The following is a 25,177-nucleotide window of genomic DNA, read 5'->3' as shown; positions in this document are numbered from 1 at the left end:
AGCACATTGCAAAACCTTGAAAAGAAAAAGACCATATTCTCCCTTACCTTAGGAAGAAAGAAGGAGCTAATGGATTATGTTAGGAATGAGTAATGAATAAAGTGTGTAGATGAGTACCTCACTCACAAAATAATAAAAATGGAAAAAAGGAAGGAGAAAATATGATGAAAGAGTTTTGAAGAAAAAAAGATGTAGAAAAAGGAAAAATAATTGCTTTCTCAAAAATAATAGAAAAGAAAAGTAGTTGCTTTTGAAATTATGCTCCTTTATTCTTTTTATATTTATTTCAAAAACCTAAAAATCCTAAAATTTTCTTACCTTTGCTTTGGCCTCATTACAACCTGTGAAAGTTCTCATGATATTTGATTGCATGTTTTCTCAAAGTATATGAATGTTGGAGTCTTGTAAAATATCACGAGTGTTTATTTACATGGGTATTTTAAGTGAAATCACAAGTTGAAACACTTAAGTGAATTTTGGTGAGAAAATATACATTTTACTTCGAGTGGTCTCTTTCATATTTGATTTTCTTGTAAATTCAAAAAATTAATTCATGTGTGAAAAATAAAACTTTTCTATTTTTATGTGTGTGATATCTTGATTTCTAAAAGATTGATTTGTTTCCAACAAAGTTCTTTTCCTTTGGTTTGTTAAATCTACATAACATATCAATCATGAGTCCAAAGGTTTTTAATTTTAATTGGGAATGTACTTTGACTAACATTAGAAACTTTCATATGATTGAATGCATTTTTGCCAATAATTGAGAATGTACTTTAATTAAAGGTGAAAACTTTAACAAGAATTAATCAAGAATGTACTTTGATTAATTAGTTATTTACTTGATATAAAAGGTAAAATAATAGACATGATTAGGCATAGTAATATTTAATCGAGAATTTACTATGATTAATTTATAGAGTTCTTGCTTTTAATTGAGGATGTACTTTGGTTAATAGTGAGAACACCAACAAATTAATTGATAATTTACATTGATTAAATGAATCCTTTAACCTTCACTTTAAATCTTATGCCTCTCCTACAAATGTTCCTCTTCAAAACGCTTAAATAATCACTCACATTTATCCTTAAGAAAATTTCTTACATTTCACTCTCTAAACCACTAAATAGTTTTGGATTTGAATGTCTTAGTGCCACCTTAGCTCACCAATTTATTGTGAAAATCTCAGCCAAAAAATTCAACTATTTTTGGAGAACATTGACTAACTAAACAATTTAGATTTATTATTATATTCATGAAATCTAATTCAATTTATAAACTCTTATAACCACTTTATCTTTTTAGAGAAATTGTTTAATATCTTCTTAGATATTATTCAACAGATGTTACTTCTTAGAAAATATTTTAAATGAAATAAATATTTTAAAGCATTATTAAACCCTTTTATATCTTAGAAATTTTTTAAATAAAATTAACTTTTTTAAATAAATCATTTTATCTCTTATTATAATCTTACTAAATAAAATAAATTTTCTAAATTAAATAATTAATAAATCCTTCTACTTTTATCATAATTTTTTTAAATAAAATAAATTTTTTAAATTAAATAATGGGTTAAATATGTTTTTAGTCCTTGAACTTTGATGCGAAATTGGAATTTGTCTCTATCCAAAACTTGACACATTTTGGTCCCTAAATTTTAAAAATGAATGGATATAGTCCTTTTAACTTAATTATATTAATTTTGTTTTGACATGTCAAACATGTTTTATGCTAGCATTTGAGTTGTTTACATGTTTACACGGTAAGAAAATGAAAGAAATATCAAGTGTGGAAAAGAAAGACTAAAGTCAACACTAATGGTGAAAGGTTTAACACAAGTGGAGAGAGTCGATTATAATAAAGTTTTATCACATATGGTAAAACATTGTTAGATAAAGATATTAATGATGTCAATAGTTAATAAGTACAATATGATTTTATAACAATTGGATGTCAAAACAAAATTTATGTAAAGAAAAAGTATATTTATAGAAAATACTTATGTGTAAAAATGTGTGCAATATGTTTGACTAGACGATTAAAGCTCATTAGACTAGTCAAGTCAACACAAACAATCTAAAAGTTAGAATATCCTAACTAGACGAGTACAATTTGTAGATGACTCAAATACAAGATTGACCAGAGGAGTAAAAGTTGTTGACTTAAAACAATTAAGGCCAAGAAGAGAGGTTGAATTTGACTTAAATGAAACCAATTAATCTTTTGAAAATTTTCGCAAACCTTTATTAAATCTATATGACCAATGGAACTTCAGAATCCTTGTAGCTGGACAAGAACATTTTAATCGATTGTAAAATGAAATCAACAAATTAACATGTTGTACAATTAACACGCAAGTGTTAAAATTCAAATTACAGATACTTAAAGTGGTATTACTCAATGCAAATCAACACAAAAACACCAACAATAATTTGATTGTTTAATTTGTGTTTAAAGAACTATGCAAATCATCTTTAAGTGTTATAAACGAAGAATCTTGTTTTAAACTCATGTTAGAGCCAAAAGTGTAAAGAAGACAAGCAAGATATCAGGATACACAAATTTTTATAATGGTTCACTCTTGTGAGCTATATCTAGATAACATATGCAACATAAGAATCACAATATTACAATTACACACAATCTTGTAAGATCAAACTCACCTCTTAAAACCTACAACTTGCCCTAGCAACACCTTGTTGCAACCTGAACACCCTCCAAAACCAACAAAAACACACCCAGTATAAAACAAGAAACGTTCGAACCTTGAAAATTTTCGTAGCTTTCTCAAGACACGTAATCTTGTCTAAAGAAATCAACATGTGAAGACAACCACAATCCCACAGATTCATAAGCTCCTCTTGATAAAAAAACTAAGGTCAGTCACATGAAAAGTTCGTTTTAGAATTACTCAAAGTGTTTCTCAAAAGTCTGCACTTTTCATAGAGCCAAAGTACTGATATAAAAGAGATAATCGTTGTCATACTCAATCGATTAATTTTAAGTCCTAATCGATTGATTTCACTTAATTAGTGAAATCAGTTGATTGGTAGTCAATTCAATAGAATGATATGATCATCATATATCTTGTTTGGAGGAGACAATTAATTTATTAAAACTTTTTTTGAGCAGATTAAAAGAGTCTATTACATTTGTATGAACATAATTATAGTTTGTAGAAATCTAATTACGATTTGAATCACTTATAAGTCTTTTTCCATTGGTCTTCACTAAGTTTTCAAGTGCCTCATATGGATTTATCAAATCAACATTTCATGTATTCATCAAATAAACACTTTATGAACTCTCCATGGTAACAAAAGTCAAGCAGACATTAGACGAGTATAAAGTAAGCTAAACCATACAAGTATGATGACCAAACGAGTCAAGATGTGTTGACTAGACTACATAAGAAAGTTAAAAAATCATCGATAATACATGAATTGAGTTTGATATGATAAATGAAATATGAATGTTGAAATTGAATATTGAATCAACAAGAAGAATATCAAGATCATAATATTGCAAATCGAGAATCGAAAGATCAACATTGATTGAAGAAATATTTGAATAAGATCAATACTGATTGAACAAGAATATTTGAAGAATATCTACTTTGATTAAAGTTTGTGAATACTGATATTATATTTGAAATCAATCACGAGAAAGGAATACTCCAAGAGAATATCCTGAAGATCACAACTACAATGGTGGTATATTTGAAGAAATTCAAATTGAAGAAATACAAGAAAGGAATGATTAGATAACTTGAGGAAGCAAATACTCTAAATGATATATCAAGACCTTCCAAATAAAGCAAGATGAAGACCTTCCAAATTATTCAATGTGCTTATAAATTATGAAAATAGAGCACAAACAAAATTGCAAAATACAAGAGGATTTAGAGAGAAAAGACACTAAGCTTATAGAGTCAATTCCATTGTTGAGTGAAATTGGGTTGAATGATAAACCATTGTAATATCCTTCACAAAGTGAAGTATACCATTTGAGCTTTATTTTATCTCTCTTATTTGAGAGTTGTTATTGTTATTTCAATTGAGAGTTCTCGATCTTAGGAGAAGATTTTAAATGATACTTGGAGAGGTTAAACTTGTTCTAACATGGAAAGGCTTATACTCATCATACTTGGAGAGATTGATACTAGTTGTAACTTGGACAGATTGATACTCATGCTAGTTAAGACATTTGATTCTTAAGCAGGTTGCTTAAGAGATAGACATATCCTTAATATGTAAAAATCAGTATAAATTTGTGAGTGCAATCTCTTCCATATACTCTTAATTTCTTTATTTGATTATTGCCAAAAATGTTTAAAGGCTTAAATACTGATTTGGTCATAATATTTGTTCAATTTTTTCAATTAGGTTCTAATATTATTTTTTTTGTTCAATTTGATCATAATATTTATCAATTTCGTTCATTTTGTTCATTTTTTCTAACATTGTTAAAATAGTTAACAAATTATGAATAGTGCTACCACGTGTCATTTCGTGGTTTTTTTTTAATATTTTTTAATTTCTTTTAATTTTTTTTTAAATATGTCCAAGTGTCAAGCCAATATCATGTCAAATGTCAAGATCAGTTTTCTATATTCAATTTGATTTTGATATTTATTATTTTCATTTAATTTGGTACCAGTTTTTTTTTAAATTGAGCAATTTTGTCCCCCTCTAAATTGAGACCAAATTTAATTTTTATATAAATGTTATACTGATATTTTTATTAAAATTCACATTTTTATTAAATATTTTTAATTTATAGTTAGAGTTGGTTTAAAATTAAAATTAAAATTTTTAAAGTAGGCAATAAGACTATTAATTTGAAATTTTTAATGGTTAAAAATAATATAAAGTAATATAAATGATTAGTATTATGTTTTTGTGATTTTTAACTTCTTAAATTTTTCAACCAATTGTGTTATTCGTCACTTTTAAAATTTTAGTTCTAATTTTAAACCAACTTTAACCTTAAACAAAAAATATTTAATAAAAATGTGAATTTTAAAAAAGTATCAATATAACATCTGTATAAAAATTAGATTTGGTCTCAATTTAAAGAAGTACAAAATTACTCAATTTTTAAAAAAAATTGGGAACAAATTAAACAAAAATTACGAATATCAGGACCAAATTGAATATAAAAAACTGATCATGATACATGGTTGATATTAGCTGGACACGTAGACATTTTTTTTAAAATAAAATAAAATTATAAAAATTAAAAATTAAAAAAATTAAAAATCAGGTGGCAATACTATTGAACGGTGTTGGTATAAAGAATCAAATTGAATAAAATTGACGAATATTATGATTAAATTGAAAAAAGAAATATTAGGACCAAATCGAGAAAACTGAACGAATATAAGAAACAAATCAGTATTTAAGTCATGTTTAACATGTCTACATACTCTATTCATCTCCCCTGATGAAATCTACCTTACACCAACACATTATTATTATTTTTATTATTTTATGAAATAAAATTTGTATCATCTTTAACAAACTTCAATCTACTTTATTTATTTTACCAAGCAAGCTTCCTTAAATATTTAATATAAAAGTTCAATTCTTTAATGAAATATAAAATTTATATTAAAAAACTTAATATGAGTAATTTTTTTTAAGGATATATTTTTATATAAGAGTGGTTCTCTTATTAATTTCAAAGATATATTTAGTATTTTAAGTTTTAAAATATTTTTGGAATATTTTTCTGTATTTTTTCTTTTCTAAAGACTTATAAACACAATTTTATACATTATTACGAATTTTTTTCACTAAATATTTTAATGAATAATTCTAGCTTAATCTTCTGCATTCACTATTTTAGATTTATAGATGTTGAACACAATATTTTAACAAATTAAAGGAAAGGTTTTTTAAAAAGTAAAGCATGTATACTTGGTCGAAGATCTTTCAACAAATCCATCAAACATAAATATTTAATTTTAAATCTCTTTAAATAACTATATTCATACTCATAAAATAGTTTAAAAAAATATAACCCTTACACGGGTACAATACCATAACCAGTTATCACAAATGTGCGATCATCATCCTTTCTTCTTTCCCCAAACGTGGCACCATTTTGGCTTCGGTTTTTCATCACTCAGTTTCAAGACATCGCCTCAAACAACCTCTGTGTCTTCCAACATCATCGAATCCAACTACCAAGAAGCCCTTATGCAACATAACCAACTTTTCTAAACTCCAACAAACCACCTTATCTGTGTATCTTTTCCTTCTTCTTTATCTACAATGGTGGTAACTAAGGCATTGTTACCCCCTCCTCCACACCCTCTATGTTCCCTTCCAATTTCCACCAAAACCAGAGGCCTCACACTCCACCAAGTAGACCCTTTGGTGAGGTTCAAGTTTGATGAGAGAAAGCAAAGGAAACATGTGGCTCATGTGTCACTCCATGACCCTTTAGTTTCTTCTTCTGCTCTTGCCGATTTCTTCATCCACCAACACCAGCAAAACCCTTATAGTCTTGTATTGTTGGCTGATAGTGTGGGTTACTCTTTGGCTAGCTATTACACTTCTTTGGGTCTCTTTGTGATCTCTGTGCCTGGCCTTTGGTCCCTCATTAAACGTTCTGTTAAGTCTAAGGTAATTTCCATGTTTATTTGTTAGATTCTGTTTAAAAAATGCTAGCAAAACTCTCTTTTTCAATGCATTTCTTAATAGTTCTAATTTGTGTTAGTCCTTAGTTAACTGTTTTAGTCTCTAATATAGTTTCGCATGACCGAGGCTAATACAGATTAAGAAACATGTTTGTGGAAACACTAAATGACTAACTTTTTAAGTTTACAAACTAGAACATGAAACATGTACGAATGAAAGAATAAGATGAGTGATTAAACCAACCAAAAATTACAATTTTATACGTCTTATCATCTCATATTTGATAAACCCTGTTTCTGGGTTTGTTTAGTTTTCAATCAATTTTATTGCCACTAGCCCTTTTTCTGTCAGATTGTTCCCATTTTTTTTTTTGTTGCATTGACTATTTTGGTGTGTTTTGGTGGATGGGGAAATAGATTGTGCAGAAGACGTTTATAGGTGAAGGTGAAAAGAAGGCACCGAATCAGGTTGCTGGGGAGATTTTATCGTTTTTCACTCGTAACAACTTTGCAGTGACTGATAGAGGAGAGACAATCACGTATGTCACTGTCTCATTCTTGTATAGTCATGTTCTTGCTTGCTTTGGATTTTTCTTGGTACCTTCCTTTCTATCAATCTATAATTAGGACACAGAATGTATTGTTTAACTGTTCTTTGAAAAGAAAGGTCCTTTCATGAAAGGTTCTCACAGGAATAATGAGTATGCTTATCTGGGTCTTTTTTTATTTTGAATCCTCAAATTTGTTTTAGGGAAACTTAAGCATCCACGTTTGTTTCAAATAATAGAAAGAGTTTGTATTTTTACATACTAATCAATGAAATTCATCACAGGATTGACTTTTAGAATTGTTATTATGATAGTCAACAAACTTGTCATGTATGATAATGTGTGATTACGTATGATAAGTGTATTTTAAATCTCTTGGTAATCATATTCAATTCTGATGTGTTCTTACACACAAGAATTCACCTTTTCCAAGTTCACCATTGGAGCGGCCGGGTAGGAGGTGTTTGCTTAAATGGAAGAATAGTTCTTATGTAGGAATATGCTGTTACATTAAATAAATAACTTTATTGCTCAGAATAGTGTGGGATCAGTTTCTGTTCCCTTGATGATGATGCTCTATGTGAAACTATGGTGGGATTTTTTCATTTTCAAGAATCATGGTCCATTTTCCCTTGCAGGTTTGAAGGACAGATGGTTCCAAGCAGGGGTCAAGCAGCATTACTAACTTTCTGCACTTGCATCAGTTTGGCAAGTGTGGCCCTTGTGCTTACCATAACCTTCCCAGATATTGGCAACAACTGGTTTTGGATCACCCTCTTAAGTCCATTGGCGTAAGTGATTAAACTGAAAACATTACAGTTTCTTTCCCTTGTCATTATGGTTACTGTGTTTTTTGTTGTGAGGGAGATTTAGCTGAGAGTTTGCTGTTATTAATGCTGCAGAGGCGTTTATTACTGGACTCGGGCATCCAGAAAGGAGCAGATTAAAGTGAAACTAATAGTTGCAGATGATGGAAACTTATCAGAGATAATTGCCCAAGGTGATGATCAACAGGTCGAGCAAATGAGGAAGGAACTCAAATTCAGTGAAAAAGGAATGGTGTATGTTAAAGGCGTTTTTGAAAGATGACCTCTATTTCTTCAGGCAGTAGTAGAATCAGAATGCTAAAGAATGTTGAGATCAATTTTATTCTGTATTTGACAATAGCTAACAATCAAAATCATATGAAAATTTTTATACATGATGCAAAATTTAATATTCCTGAACTTGTCACATGCTAAGCAAAAAGCCTGGCGATTATTGATACAAGTATCGCCAAAAGGTAACAGTTACATTTCCAAGTTACACAAACCAATGGCCAAACAGACTCAACAAGTTCTTTAAGGTAATAAGGCACATTGTAACTTACTCAACCCAATTTGTAAACTCATCTCATTTGTATGCAGAACAAACATTTTCAACCAATCAATAACTTGTTCTCATCCAAGAAGGAATAGGTAGGAACCTCTAGATTGTATGGTGCTGGTCCCTTCCTAATTCTGCCTGAAATATCATAATGTGATCCATGGCATGGGCAAAACCACCCACCAAAATCACCAGCATTTGGCAATGGAATGCAGCCCAAATGTGTGCAAACCCCAACCACAATGAGCCATTCTGGGTCCTTCACTCTCTCTGCATCCTGTTGGGGATCACGAAGAGATAGAACATCAACACTGTTTGCCAGCTTGATATCGTCCTCTGTCCGGCGCCTGATGAACACCGGCTTTCCTCGCCACTTTACGGTCACCGTGGCGCCAGGCTCAATGCTGGAGAGATCAACCTCGAGTGAAGCCAGAGCAAGAACATCCTTACTAGCAGACATGCTAAGCACAAACTTGAGGACTAGGAGACGGACCAGAGAGGCATAAGCAAACCTACCACCTGTAAGGACGAAGTAAGCAAATGCCCTCTTGCTAGGGTCACCTGGGGGAAACCTTTCATGGTTGTGCTCATCATAAACAATAGTAGAAGTAGGGTTCTTAACAGCAGCAACAGTTGCTGGAATCTCAGGAATAATGCTGTCTTTTTGTGTGTAGCTCAGTGATTCAGTAGTAAAACCTATACAAAATCAAATTCCATCAGTTAATTCATAATTCAGTTCCTTTAGTAAGAAAAAAATAACGAATTAAATACATTTGTAGACATCACAATAGGGGAATCGCTAGCTTTTAGTTCCTAAACAAGAATTATATCTTATGCAAATGTGTCAAGTGTGGTTCCTTCATCTTTACACATGAAATATATTATTTCAGTAAACCAGAGACCAAATCAAACAATTTTTTAGACTATAAACTTATTTAACCCAAAAGAATTTGTGTATGAATAACCGGACAAAAGGTATGGTTCAACCTAGTTGAAAAATCCAATTACAAAGACTAGGCAGAGGCACAACTCGCGTTGCAAAACTATTTTACGTTATGGATCACGTTTTTGACTACCATGGTTGTGCCTCTACCACTCTCTCTTCTGTTTTTTCCACCCAAACTCTGCTTAGCCACAATTTTTCCAAACTGTTCACTACCGCTAGCTCTCTTCTCTATTTTTTTTCCAATTTGTAAGATCTTTCGATTCATGTTACGATCTTCCGAATTACGATTTATATTTTCCTTTCCGATCTTGAGTAAGATCTCGATTTTGACTACCATGGGCACAACTAAAAACCATGTGCCAAAGTAAAACAACAAGCAAAACTATTTCCTCCTTTTCATTAGTATACTATAGACAATGAAGAGAAACACCAGCAACACTCTTTCTCATTAGCTATCACAGTCACTTTTTATTTAGACCATGTTTAGGTTAACTTCTCAATAAGAACTTGCAGAAGAAAAAGAAGAAAAATAAAAGCTTATATATATGCACAAGTTAAAAATTAAAACTTGGATAAACTATATAAATATGGAAAATATTCACCAAAGAAGCCCCTAATTAGTTTCCCCAATAATTTTGCAGTTTCTAATATAATTCAACCAATACAAAATATAAAATATGAGTTTGTAATTAGCCACAATGTTAGGGGGTTGTGTGACCAGAATTGCGTGCAGCACCACATCAACTATACCAGAGATTCTTATTTCTTTTTTTAAGTTAAAATTAACTTATAAAAGATAGAAAAAAAAATCCAAATTTGTAGAAGCTACACTAGAGAATTTTCTTCAAATTAGTTTAAATATAAACTAAGTCAACATAAACAATCAAAATGTATAGAAGCTAAAACAGAAAACTTTACGCAAATTCGCTTAGACATAAACTAATTGACATTAAATCATGTTTTTGTCACTTCACAGTGGTTTGGGCAACAATGATTAAAATTAAGTGAAATAGAAATAATTTGGAAACACTAGAGAGAGAGAGAGACAGAGAGGGAAATGGGAACCTCTGAAGGGAAGAAGGAAATTGGTGAGGTGAGAGGAAGGGAGGGATCTGGGGTCATGAACGACGACGTTTGGGGAGAGGAAAGCGGAAGCAGCGTGGTAGGGTCGGAAGCAGGGAGAGGAGAGAGAAGAGAGTCTCTTAGATGCAAGCCTCAACATGTTGTTCTTCCTTCTTCTTCTTCTTCTTCGCGTTGTTGTTCCTCTTCTGAGACTTTTGTGTTTGTTGCAGAAAATTGGAAGTGGTAAAGTTGGAGTTGTTGAAAGAATTGGAGTGTGTCTCTGAACGTGGATTTTCCAATTAAGAAGGAGAAGGAAAAGTCAGAACCGCTCCTTCAATGTCGGCTTCTTGCTTATTTTTATTTTCTATGTCTAATTTTGACAGAAATAGAATGCTGCATTCGGGTTTTTTTTTTTATCTTTTTGGGCCTAAACCCAGGCTTCCACTTCTTTAATTAATTAAGTTGGGTTTTTTTTTCTTCTTTCTGAACGCCATCGTCATTGCATTTATCTTCTTCAATTGGGAGGAAGAAGAAAAGAGAACTCGTTTTGGGAGTTATCATTTACATTTTGGAAAACTTGTATTGGAAACTTTCTTTTACAAAGATTTAAAAAAAAAACATATGGTATGCTTGCTTACCCTCAAGATATTATGAAACATCTTCAAAATATTTACCATTGATATCTTATAAAATAATAACCTATTATCGTATTCAATTATATCACTCAGATATCAAAATAACAATTTATTATCAAATAGCTCCAAAATATTATGATATAATAATTAATTATTTTCAAGTAACATAATTTGATTAAATACAAATATATATATATATATATATATAATTATTTTATTCTTGTATACTCACTTATCCTCTCTTATTGACTTGAGCGTCGAGAGTCTTTGCAAGTAGGTCTCTCTCTTGTAGTGATTCAAAGTTTAGCAATAAGGTCAACCCACCTGAGAGTGTATTCGGCAAAATCTGGTTAGAACATTTAGCATTCACTATGGGACCAGGTAAAACTTTATCTTGCCTCTATATTTTATACTATAATTACCTTGTGTAAAGAGAATTCATTACTAATGGGCATTTATGGTCAAAATTTTGTAATGTCTTTAATACCACTTCATTAGAGGTTATGCAGCTACCAACATCAATCAAAGACCGCAAGCAATGCCTTTAGGTGAAGATAGCAACATTACACAAGAGGATTCGAAAGAGATTGATTTAGATCCTTAGCCAGAAATTAAAAAGACTCAACCAAAGTACCAAAAGCCTACACTTAGAATTTAAATCAGGAAACATGGTAATGCCACCGACATAAGCAAATTATTTCTAAGACAAGAAATAAGTAGAATCTTAAAACATGACAATGATTAGAAAGATGATCGACAATTATACCATGTAACTCCAAATTGGATGATTTCGACTAATAATTATTTAATGCATGATGTTTCATCAAATCATAAGTCCAAAGCATGAAGAATTTAAGGACAACCATCCTTTTACATTGTAAAGAGTAATGAAAGGTGCTTGAGGCTGACACAAGTCAATTACGTATCGGCTGAGCCTCATGAAAGAATGCACTCGGAAGCAAGATGCAAGATTGAGTAGAATCTTGTACAAGAAGTACGAGAAGAGGCCCGTGGCATAAGAAATACCTCAAAAGCAAGATATGTGGTGAAGCTAAACTTTATACAAGAAGTACAAGAAGAGTCACGTGGCATGAAAAATACCTCAAAAGTAGCACGACATTATAGTACAAAAGTATTCCAAAGAGCTGACCTATTTTGGAGAAAGCTCAGGAAACTCGGTAAATCCGAGCCCAAGTGTCAAACCATGGACTTACTTGAAAAACACTCCAAGTACCTTATAAGAGTCTGACCATGGACCTACTTGGAAAACACTATAAGTACCTTAGGAGTGTCCAACCATGGACTTACTTGGAAAACACTTAAAGTACTTTACAAGTGTCTGACCATATACCTAATAGGAAAACACTCCAAGAATCTTACTAGTGTCCAACCACAAACTTACTTGGAAAACTCGAAGTACTTATTAGTGTTTGACCATGAACTTACTTAGAAAATAGTTCAAGTACCTTACAAGTGTCCAACTATGGACTTACTAAAAAAAAATACTCAAGTACGTTAAAAGTGTCTGACTATAAACTTACTTGGAAAAACTCCAAGTATCTTATAAGCATCCAATCATGTGACTTACTTCTAAACATCCAAGTACCTTATGAAGTGTCCAATCATGTGACTTACTTGGAAACATCCAAGTACCTTATCAATGTCCAATTATGTACACTTTTTTCTTAGTTTGGACCCCCCCCCCCCTAAATTGGATTTTTTTTTTAGAACAAGGTTGGGGCATATTCTTCTAAGTTCGGATGCAACCAACATCCGCAAGCTACAATTAATGGAGAATGATAAAACTCTTTCATCCATTAAACTGATCCACCTGCATTTGATTTTCAGCTTTTGAGCTGAAGGGCTTATGTACATACCCCTAAGATATTATGAAATATTTCAACGATATTTACGATTAATATCTTATGACATAATAACTTATTATCATATTTTGTTATATCTCTATGATATAATAATCGATTATATAATATCTTCAAAATATAATACTTGATTATCTTCATGTAACAAAATTTGTTTAATATATTTGTTTACTTATGATCTAGAAAGTTTATAAATACATGTCATCACAAGAAGTATAATAATCTCATAATTAATTTACTCTCATATATTTATTTATTATCTCTTACTAACTTGAATGTCGAAAAGTCTTTGCAAATAAACCTTTTCTTGTAATAATTCAAAGCTCGGTTATATATCAGCAATAACGTTAGCACACCTCATAAACTATTCGGTTAAATATGGTAAGAAACATGTTCAATTTAGAAAGTATCATACATATTTTAGAAAAGGAAAATGATAAACTGACTCCTAAAAGTTACTACTTTTTTTACTCCCTTACGTGTCACTAGCAGGTGGAATTTTGAAAAGAATTTTGATTTATTATTTTAATTGTTGATGTGGCATTGAATACGCGTTGAAACTTAAATCGGGAGAAAAAAAGGGACTAGGTTTTGAGTTTATTTCGTGTGTCTTGCTCAGAGAAAATTGTTCCTGCCTCTCACCATCATCTTTTGATACACACAATTAGAACCGAGACTCGGAGAAAAAGAAGTGACTAGGGTTTCATTAGAAAGAAAATGGCTTTTGGGTTTGCTTCGTCTCTCTTACTCGGAGTAAATTGCTCCCCCCTTTCGCTCATCGTCGTAGATCGTCGGACTGTCGTCGCTCCAGGCCGACGTAGGATCTCGCGTTCTCTTGTCGTTGCGTCGATGATGACCGTTTTCCCCTGTCGCTACTAGCGTGAGGTCATGTTTCTCCATCTCTGTTTCATTTTTTAATGGTGTGGTTTGGGTTCTGATAATATTCACCACCTAAAGAGTGAGCATGCCTCTTCAACTTTCAAGCATCCATCTAATGTTCCATGTAGTTTGCCCCAAATTGGACAATTTTACGTCTCTATGCTAAATCCTACTTTTTAAGTTCTTGTAATTTTTGTAGGTGGCCAAAGAAGAATTATCGCGTGAGTGTGATTATCGATTGGAGGCAATGAATCAAAAGTTGTACCAAGATCTTCTTGATGGGGTCGAGCGATTTTATTTTCCAATAGTTGTGGATGCTATTTCAAGTAGAAGAGTATTAACTATCGAGCTTGTTTATGGTAATTATAAGAACTTTAACCACTTATTTTTTATGCATTTTTCTATACATCTTTACATGCAATTTTTTGGTACCATAACTTGCATAGCCTGTTTACACACTTAAATGATTTAAGAGAATAAAAACATTTGTGGTGTTCGATGCAGTTGCATATCCTGTTTAGATGACAATGCTTTCAACATATATGTAGTAATTATTTGTGTGGAAGATATAGTTTTCCATATTGGATAGTAGATTTTCCCTGTAGATGGTCCTATTTTATCTCACATAATCTAATTTGGTAGCCATTTACTCAAAAAAAATTTGTAATTCATTAAAAGTGAGAAGAAATGTATGTTAACTATAAGAAAATTTATGTGATTAATTATATAATTATGTTTGGAGAAATTATCACCTTCAATCAGACACTTTTATGAACACAAATTTGTCCATGTTTTTAATCATTCTTTGGTACTTGTTGAGAGATGCTACTTGTCCTATTCATTGAACAAGGGATGATTTCCTTATTACTTCAATTTTTTGGTTCAGTTGGGGGAAAAATATTTATGAATTCTTGATTGCTTATTTAGTTTGATAATCAAACTGTTTACAACATTGAGATCAAATAAATAGAATGATATTCTTGTGAATTAAATATTTTGCTTATCTTGCCACAGGAATTACAATTGAAAAAGTGGCATCACTGGACCAGGAACTACAATTGCTTATTCTTGTGGATTTTTATTATTGTTTATGATGCATAATTGATTAGATTCTAGCATGTGTAAATGGTTATTGTTTTATAATAATTTTCATTTTGTTTTCTTGCATTCAATGTTAAAGAAAGTGTAGTACATTGCATCCATTGGGTTCTTTGGTGAAAAGGAATAACGGTGTTGAGGTAATTAAGGTTGAGGATTAAGTGGTTGATTACGTTTCTTGTGTAATTTTTGGATTTGAGTTAGAAAACAAATAAGCATCAAGACTATGAGACTAAAAGATAACAAGAAGTAGTCATTCATAGAAGAAATAATAATATATCTTTTAAATTGTATTTTGCCCTACTTGTATTTCATACTGACAATGGCTCTTCGAGTCTTTGAGCTTTGCATTAGAGGAAATGAGTCCAAAGTAATAAGATAATATTCTTGTAAGCAGTAAGGTGTGATGATCTTACTTGCCACTCTTTATACAATCTTTGAATTTACTGTGTATATTTAGATTCAAACATGGTATTGCTCCTGCATTTTGGTGAACATTGGAATAAATATATAATCTCTTAAAATGCAATGTTGTAATCTTTTGGAGGTAGAAATGTTAATAGATTTTTTAGTCCAATTGATTAAACTGAAACTTAGACAATTAATTGTTGAATGTGCAGGAGTTTTGGATAATGATTTTGTTGACATGGTGATTCATCAGCGGGAAGGCAACATTTTGGATGCATGTAGCTCATTATATTTTTTCATTCCTATTTCTAAATTCAAGAACAAGTATGATAATTCACGAGGTGGATTTCACAGAATTTGATAAATATATTAAGACTTAGACTAATTTGACGTATATATTGTTATATTTTTTTATTTTGTAAATTGAATTGATATAATTTTGTGATATTCTTGTAATTAGTAAAGACTCTTACTGTGTGCAAAAACTATTGGTGTAATGAGCAATCACATACCAAAGACCATTATTGTGTGCAAAAACTAATACTCAGCTCAACACTTAATATATCAAGGGTCAGCAATTAATAGTTCCAGAGTTATGATGTTTGTCGTATGGGAGTTGACCAATTATCCCACACCAGATTTCATTATGTAGAATATAGCTTCCAGAAACCACAATGATGTGTTTTAATTCCCTGAAACCGGTTTACATGTTGAGTGTTTTACCATAGACCACAAATTGTTACTGTGTGCAAAAAGAACCGCTAAGGTCAACACTTAATATATCAGTGGTCAGCAAACGATAGTTCCAGAGTTATGATGTCTATAATGTGGGAGTAGTGGACCAATTATCTCACACTAGATTTCATCATGTTCAATATGGCTTTTATACACCTTAGTGAAGTGATTTAATTCACTGAAATTGATTTACATGTTGAGTGGCTTACCACAGACCACAAATTGTTATTGTGTGCAAAAAGTACTACTTCGGTCAACACTTAATATATCAATGGTCATCAGTTAATAGTTCCAAAGTTATAATGTTTGTTATGTGGGAGTTATGGACCACAAATTGTTATTGTGTGCAAAAAGTACTACTTCGGTCAACACTTAATATATCAATGGTCATCAGTTAATAGTTCCAAAGTTATGATGATTGTCATGTGGGAGTTATGGACCAATTATCTCACTCCAGATCTAAGCATGTTCAATATAGCTTCCATATACTTTAGTGAGGTGTTTTAATTCACTGAAACTGGTTTATATGTTGAGTCGCTTACCACAGACCACATATTGTTATTGTGTGCAAAAAGTAATGCGTAGGTCAACACTTACTATATCAAGGGTCAGCAATTAATTGTTCCAAAGTTATGATGTTTGGCATGTGTGATTTATGGGCCAATTATCCCATACCAGATTTTATTATGTTTGAATATAACTTCCATAAACCTTTGTGAGGTGTTTTAATTCCCTGAAACTGGTTTACATGTTGAGTGTCTTACCACATATCAAATATTGTTATTGTGTGCAAAAAGTAATGCGCAGGTCAACACTTAATATATCAAGGGTCAACAATTAATTGTTCCAAAGTTATGATGTTTGGCATGGGGGCCAATTATCCCACATCAGATTTCATTATGTTTTGAATATAGCTTCCATAAACCTTAGTGAGGTGTTTTAATTCCCTGAAACCGGTTTACATGTTAAGTGTCTTACCATAGACCACATATTGTTATTGTGTGCAAAAAGTAATGCGCAGGTCAACACTTAATATATTAAGGGTCAACAATTAATTGTTTCAAAGTTATGATGTTTGGCATGTGGGATTTATGGGCAAATTATCTCACACCAGATTTCATTATGTTTTGAATATAGCTTCCATAAACCTTAGTAAGGTGTTGCAATTCCCTGAAATCGGTTTACATGTTGAGTGTCTTACCACATACCACAAAATGTTACCGTGTGCAAAAAGAACTGTTAAGGTTAACACTTAATATATCAGTGGTCAACAGTTGATAGTTCCAGAGTTATAATGTCTATAATGTAGGAGTTGTGGACCAATTATCCCACACCAGATTTCATCATGTTCAATATAGCTTCCATGTACCTTAGTGAAATGTTTTAATTCACTTAAATTGGTTTACATGTTAAGTGGCTTACCACAGACCTTGGATTGTTATTGTGTACAAAAAGTACTGCGTAGGTCAACACTTAATATATCAATAGTCATCAATTAATGGTTACAAAGTTATGATATTCTTATTCTTTGTGAAAAAAAAATGTAAGTTAATTTACTGACATATATTCTTATATTTTTTTTAATATTTAATTTAATTTCAAAAAATTTAACATTGACTTAATGAAAAAAGGTTACAAATTAATTTAACTCATCTTTTGATGAAATAATTTATTGTAAAAAACATACACAATTTTGCTGATTAATTTTATGAAAAAATATATTCAAAAAAAATTACATTTTTTTACAACAAAAATATACATTACATAAAAAATTGAAAATAAATAACATTAGATTAAACAATAACTTGGTGTTATTTTTGTTTCTCCAACAATTTATTGGCACTTATGTTTACATTAGAAAATCACATTAATTAGGAAATTATAAATATGATAGCGATGTTTTCATTTTATTATCAATATCTAATGTTATTAATCAGTAAGTCACGAACAAGAAAAAATATATAATAATTATGATTTTCATCATGACACCAAGTGGCACCATGCTATAGTAAAAAAAATGTTACACATTCATTGTTCTTAATCTTCTCTAATCTTATACCATTTCAGATTCCTTTTGTCAACTGCATTCTCTGTCCTTTAAAAAAGTCTCTGTTGTATGTTGCATCTTTGCTAAAAAAATAATGGTTTTAACCATGTCACTGATCAAAGGTCGAGTATGTGCTTCCTCCTGAATGCACATTGCTACAATTGCTAGTTTCCTCTACAAGAAATTCCCTGATTCCTTGGAATCCATTCCTTTTAAGTTTGTTCACAACAACCTGCATCAAAGTAACACAACAACAACCTGCATCAAAGCTACTTCTAATATTACTACTTTACTACTAGTATTTAAAATTGATACCTAACTTACCTAAACAGCAAACTCACATTCTAAACAACTTCTAAATGCTAAAAGAATGCTAAAAGCTAATCTAACTACAACCAAAAAATAAGAAATGCAAAATTTCACTATTAAGACATATAAATGCATCTTAGAGTAGGCTAAAGCTAGAACTTCACTAAATCAGAGAAGGAAAATGTAAAACATCTATCTAAACAAGTTTAGAATGCCTATCTTAGCTTTTATTGCAGCAAAACAAAAATTATTACAATAGCAAAACAAGTTTAGAAACCTTAGGAGAAACAAGCGAAAGACCGAGACTTTACGAGAAAATGGAATGCTTGGGAGAACACCCTACATCATTTGATTTTGAATCTCGCATTCCAAAAAGTGAAGAGTGAGGAAAGGGAATCAAGAGATCTGAACATTATGGTTAAAGATAAAATTCAAAGCCTATATATGTTGCCAATTCTCAATTTAGTTCCTTTATATAAAAACTTACGAAATCGTTCTCTGCAAACATTATCAATGTATTTAAAATTTCTTCCTAACTATAAGGAACTAAATTAAGAATCTATAGGACCAAATTAAGAATACATAAAGAAAATTAACTTTGACAAAGGACCAAATCGGCCTTTACACCATTATATCTAATTTAGTAAGGTTTTTTAAGAGGATCAAAGAGAAAAATCTTAACAGAAATAGGGGTTGAATTATATTTTTAACCTAAAAAGATTATTTAAAACATTAGAATAACCAAGTAAAGGGATTATCAAGTCCTTGAAATTGCATCCATCGACATCAAGAAAAAGGAAGGCAAGGGATTAGCAGTACCATGGCCACCCAATGGTCATGAAATTTAGAAACAAGAAATTTAAAAAGAACATATTTTGGTGAGCATGGATTAAAGTACATGAACCTTGAAATGATTAGATACGAGAAATAAGACGAGGGTTTAGGAGAATACATTTCGTATGAACTTGCTGAGGTTGCGGGGATTGTTGGCAAAAGTAAGAATGATTGGCATAGTCACGTAATTACCTAACTTGCCAATTTCTACAATCCCTTTGAAAGTGTCGAGAGACCACGTCGTACCTTTACCATCACCAACAAATACGAACACCAACTACAACAAATTCAAGTACTATGTTGGTGTTTTCCTTGAAATATAGAAACTGCTTATAAAAAGGAATATGATATTAAAAAACGAAATAGAGAGGGAGAAGCAAGACCTTGCCCTAGTAGCGACAGAGGAAAATGGTCCTCATCGACACAACGGCGAGAGGACGTGAGATCTGATGTTGGTCCAGTATGACAATTTGACGATTTGCGTTTCTGTGTGTATGGAGATAGAAGACGACTGTGAGCGAAAGGGAAGAGCGATTTACTTTGAGCAAGAGAGACTAAGCAAACCCAAAACTTATTTTATTTCGAACAAAACCCTAGTCCCTTCTTTTTCTCCCTGTCTCGGTTCCAATTGTGTGTACAAAAACAGAAGATGACGACGAGAAGGGGAACCACAAACTCAAAACCTAAATCCTTCTTTTTCTCCCAATTTAAGTTCCAACGCGTATTCAATGCCACGTCAACAATTAAAATAATAAATCAAAATTCTTTTCAAAATTCCACCTGCCAGTAACACGTAAGGGAGTAAAAAAGTAGTAACTTTTAGGAAGTCCGTTTATCATTTTCCTTTAGAAAACTTGTTTCAAAATTTATGTTCCAGAAAGTTTATTGTAAAATATATTTAATGTGTTTTATAAAACTTGTTCTAAAAATCTTAATTTGTAAATCTTATTATGAAAATCTTAACATGTTCTGAAAATTATATTCCAAAATTTATGTTTTGAAAATCTTGTTTCAGAAATTATGTCAGAAATTTTAGAAAGTTTGTTCTAAAAGTTTTTTTATACGGATAATTTGAAAGTCACTTTCACAAAAATAAACATTACGGCGGTGTAGTTAGAAATTACGGCGTATAAGAAGAAACGTACATTCGGTTCTTGTTTCTTGTCATTTGGTGCTTTCTTCCCAGTTCTAGGTTAATTTTGAGAAATGTGAAAAACATCTTTCATGCTATTTTGTTAAAATAAATTTAGGTTGATTGATTCAAAATATTATTGGATTGTATAAAAAATAAATATTATATTTTGGATTATACAATTTACAATTAGTTATGTATTAATCAAAAATATATTTTCTAATTGTAGAATTCAAAAAATGATTTTTTTACTTGCAATTAATTACTTTTTTTACTTTTAGATTGATCAGCGTGGAAGTTTTTTCTTTTAATCTAAATGTCACATTAGTTTTGATCCAAAATGTTCTCTTGGACAATATGAAAGCCGCAACGAATACATCTTTGTTCATAGTTTTTCTTCGCATCTTGTGTTGATGTTGCAGAGTAAGGACTACGATGACCTATGCATTTTACAATTTCAAAGAGATATAAAAACGAAAGAACAAAATAGGTATATGAATAAAATAGGAGTGCAGGAGAAAAATATAGGGGTGCGGAAAGTAATACCCATTAATTGATTTCAGCATAAAAGTAGAAACATGCCCTCTCATACTTTAGCCAACGTAAATTTAAGTTTTATTTATTTCCTTATTATTACAAGTTTTTAAAATCTTAATCTGACTTGTTTATCGGAAGTATGTTCTTGAGTAAATTTGCAAGATAGCTACATGTTGGTATCTTATTCATGTCATGACTATTTTTTAAATGTTCTTAACTTTGTTTGAGTCATGTCTTACATGCTAATTTGAAGCTTTTTTTTTCTTTATTTCCTATACTTGAACATATATGAGGATATGCTTAGCCTAAGTTGCATGTGTTTAGATTTGATTGGTTGAGCCTAAACATATAAGCTAAGTGTTCATATTCATCTAACAACTAAATAGCCATCTTAATTCAATTATAAAACCGAGTTTGAAATCGGTTTTAGGTTTAGAAATTGCTTTATCGAGAGTTATACAACCTAAATTTGAGAAGAATTTGTGCCAAAATTTCACATGTTATTTTGATTCTAGAATTGAAACTTCTAAGGTGTGTGGTTGAGTATGACAAATTAGCACCATCTTTGTAGGAAACTAGTCATCTTTGCAAACGCACCTGGCGAAAATTTTTCATGTATGTTTAAGTGTGTTCTATAGTCTTCTTGCTAGCTTTTCTCTTTTGGTCTCACAAATAGTTTTCGTTGGAAGTAGCATTTTTTTTTTGAGCTTTTCTTGTTTGTCTTTAATTTTTTTTTCTTTTTTCAAGTTTTCTTCTTTTTCATTCCTTAAGTGATTGTGGTTGGCATGTTCCTTTCACTTGAATTGCCTTCTTTTGAGAGTATGCACTTGTGAAGCCTTTAACACTTTTAGAAAGGTCTTGAGAGTGAGTGAACCACACATTAGGGAGCTAGTCAAACACTTGGAGAGTTGTTTTATTTGATTTTAAATTTCACTTTGTGCTTAACCTTATTCTAGTATGCTTTGGTGTTTTAGATTTTTTTGTTAACATTGTAGGTAAACATGTCCTCTTCATAATCACCCAAGGATGGGCAACCCATAGTGACTCAACTTAAAAATGAGTCATATCTAGTGGAGCTTCTCAAGGAAAAGGAAATATCTAGGAAAGAGAATGATAAACATTTAAGGGAGACAATTCAAAGACTTGAGATAGAGAAGGACCAAGAGAGATAAAATGAGGATTCACTCACCCTATAGATGTTAAGAAGAAGAAGAAGAAAAGAGATACTTTGGGAGGAAGAGGGATAGAAACGTTTCCAACAAGGAAACCACCAACCAACTTGAAGACCCCTAAGTTCTATGGAGGCAATGATTAAAATGTGTATCTTGAGTGGGACGCTAAAATATACCAATTATTGAATGTATATTGATGAGTCCATGACTCCTCATTTGAGCTTAGAGGACCTTCCTAGGAGCATGACAACAAAGGGGGCCTCTAGCCTGTCATCTTTGACTTTATTTAGCATTTCTTTATGCTGACTTTTCTTTTATTGAACGCGAGGTTGAAAGGGAGCACTCTTCTCCCCCTTTCCCATCAAGAAAAAGTTCTTCTCACTCTTCTTCCTTCTCACATGAGGATGAAATCAAACCATGTGAAGGAGACTTGGTAGTAGTGAGGCGCAAGGCCAAGTTCCAAAAGAGCTTGAGCAATCTCAAAGAGAAAATACTTTTCACTCTAGGTTCATCATTAATAACAAAGTTTGCTCTCTAATCATTGATAGAGGTAGTTGTGTGAATGTGGCCAACACAACGGTGGTGGGCAAGCTTGGCTTGGAAACTAGCCCTCTTTCCAATCCCTACAAGTTATCATGGTTAAGAGAGAATGGGGAGATTGAGGTTAATAAACAAGTTCTCATTAATTTCTCCATCGCAAAATTATCATGACAAAGTGTTGTGTGATGTTGTTGTTAGTTTTGAAATGGTGATTTAAGCCAAGAAGGGGGAGGAGGGGGGGGGGGGGGGGTTTGAATTGGCTTTTTAAATTTTTTTTGAAAGCTTAAACCTCTTTTCAATTGAATCAAATAGACTAGAAAGTTACGATGTAAAAGCAGCAGACCAATACACTTTCAATCAATTAAAAAATAAAACAACAGACTATTTTGTTCTTGAACTATGAAATAGTCGATTAAAAAGACAAATCAGTCGGCTAAAATACTGGAGATTTTCCAGAGAGAGAGTTTTCCAGAGAAGAATGACAAATTTTCGTGCTCATAAACTCAGAAACGCAACTGTGCTCTTGAAAGCATAACATATATAGTTTGGTTTAAGTGAAATCAGTCGATTGAATTTTTCGTACAGTCAGCTAATTTCACTTGGCTTAAATGAAATCAGTCGATTGAAAAATAATTCAACTGACTGAATGCATTCATACCAGAAACTATATACTGCAAGCCTTTTAACTTGTTAAAACCCATTTTAACAGATTAAAAGAGACACACTAAGGCACACAAGACATCTAACCTATGTCATATAGTCTACTAACATGATATAACAACAAAACATTACATTTAACATGTTATTTTCATATTTAACACACTAAAACTTAATCTTCAAGTGGATCTTCATCAAACACCTATATCACATTGGTACCTCTCATGAGGCTCATGCATCATGTGCTTAGATCCTACATAGGCAAGTTTGTAGTGGTCTACTTTGATGACATTCTAGTCTATAACTTGTCTACAAAGGAGCACATGAACCATTTGATAAGTGTGCTATAGACCCTTAGGAAGGAGTCCTTGTATGCAAATAGAGAGAAATGCATCTTTGGCATCGACCATGTAATCTTCCTAAGGTCAATGGTATGCTCCAAAGGAGTTCAAGTGGACCAAGAAAAAGGATTGGGCAACCCCTAAGAGTGTGACTAAAGTGAGGAGTTTTCATGGGTTGGCTAGTTTCTATAAGAGGTAGGAGGTTTGAAAGGGACTTTAGTACCATAGTCGCTCCCTTGAATGAGATAGTAAAGAAAGGTGTGAAATTCAAATGAGGCATTGATAAAGCAATGACTTTTACACAATTGAAAGAGAAATTTATCAATGCACCACTTCTAGCACTTTCTAACTTTTGTTAGCATTTGGTGTTGAAAACCCCATTAGACAAGTTTGAGAATGAATAAGTTTTGATGAAAAAAAACATATAATGAATTAGACCGAAATTAGCCAATATACATGTTCTATACAAGCTTAGATTGATTAGAAATATATCTTAGGCAAAGCTTTGGACATGAAAAAAGGCCAGTTAAGTAATAGACTTCATTAGATGTATGAACATGACCATTAAACAACCCATGAATTTATGTACTGACTGCTTGTAAATATGAATATGCATGTGTATATGTTTTGTTTAGCTAACGTGTGTTCAATGAGTTTAAGAAAAGCACAATGAAACAAAGAATGAGTTAGTGCTTGAAGGAAAGAAACAAACATATGAAAGAAGCACGGCTTAGATGAGCTTAGTTGAAAGCACGAGTTAAACGACTTGAAGGATGGATCAGATGACCAGGCCATTAGATGATTCAAGTTCTACATAAGTGTCAAGCAATTTGAGGTAGTTGAATGCGTTAGACGGTTCAAGACTATAGGTCAAAATATAAGGACCAGATGACTCCAACAATGCAGAGCGAAATGAATGTATCAGATGACTACATTGACCCGATGAGTCAACTGCAAGTGATAAAGCATTGGACTTCTACAAAGGAGTAGACGAGTCAAATGAAGCGTGAAATGAGTAAAGAAAAGAAGCATTAAACGAGTAAGATAAAAAGCATTGAAATGAAGCATCAGACGAGTAAATGCAAAAGCACACAAAAGATACTAGACGAGTATCTATTGGATGAGTCAACATCAACTCATTAAGCAAAATGTTGAAACACCTATTAGATGAGTGCTTCCATTAGGTGACCTAATTAGAATCATGACTAGATGAGTAAAAGGTTAAAGTATTAAACGAGTATCAAATTGATCATACAAATCAAGTTCAGAATGTTGTGAAAGAAATCCATCCAATCACCAAGTGATCATGATCATTTACAAATTGATCAAAAGAATTTGAATGATTAGTTGAGATTTGATGATGTAAAACCTATAGAATTTAATTAATTAAATAATTAATTAA

At 31.7% G+C, this 25,177-nt stretch overlaps 2 protein-coding genes and 1 long non-coding RNA gene across 3 annotated transcripts; 1 reads left to right on the top strand and 2 right to left on the bottom strand.

Annotated features, from left to right (window-relative positions):
• Positions 1–6,067: 6,067 nt before the first annotated feature.
• On the top strand, positions 6,068–8,397 carry CCB1 (cofactor assembly of complex C). Its single transcript, XM_028069154.2, is given in 5 exon segments — positions 6,068–6,636; positions 7,068–7,189; positions 7,837–7,989; positions 8,101–8,266; positions 8,268–8,397. Coding segments are annotated over 5 exon segments (837 nt in total). The 5' UTR covers positions 6,068–6,282; the 3' UTR covers positions 8,310–8,397.
• LOC114182306 (cytochrome b-c1 complex subunit Rieske-4, mitochondrial-like) lies at positions 8,367–10,923 on the bottom strand. The gene is made up of 2 exons (XM_028069155.2): positions 10,575–10,923; positions 8,367–9,259 (listed from the first exon to the last, which is right to left on the bottom strand). The coding sequence occupies exons 1-2, from the start codon at positions 10,729–10,731 to the stop codon at positions 8,616–8,618; spliced, it is 801 nt and encodes a 266-aa protein (XP_027924956.1). The 5' UTR covers positions 10,732–10,923; the 3' UTR covers positions 8,367–8,615.
• A 7,229-nt stretch (positions 10,924–18,152) lies between these two features.
• On the bottom strand, positions 18,153–20,018 carry LOC114181192 (uncharacterized). Its single transcript, XR_003603763.2, has 3 exons — positions 19,780–20,018; positions 19,515–19,673; positions 18,153–18,485 (listed from the first exon to the last, which is right to left on the bottom strand). It is a non-coding gene; the product is annotated as an uncharacterized LOC114181192 (long non-coding RNA).
• Between the last annotated feature and the right edge of the window lie 5,159 nt (positions 20,019–25,177).

Source organism: Vigna unguiculata, chromosome 4 (genome assembly GCF_037176805.1).
Source record: "Vigna unguiculata cultivar grain cowpea cultivar isolate G323 ecotype 2 chromosome 4, ASM3717680v1, whole genome shotgun sequence".
Classification (NCBI taxonomy): domain Eukaryota; kingdom Viridiplantae; phylum Streptophyta; class Magnoliopsida; order Fabales; family Fabaceae; genus Vigna; species Vigna unguiculata.
This window is presented reverse-complemented; position numbering and strand designations above follow the sequence as displayed.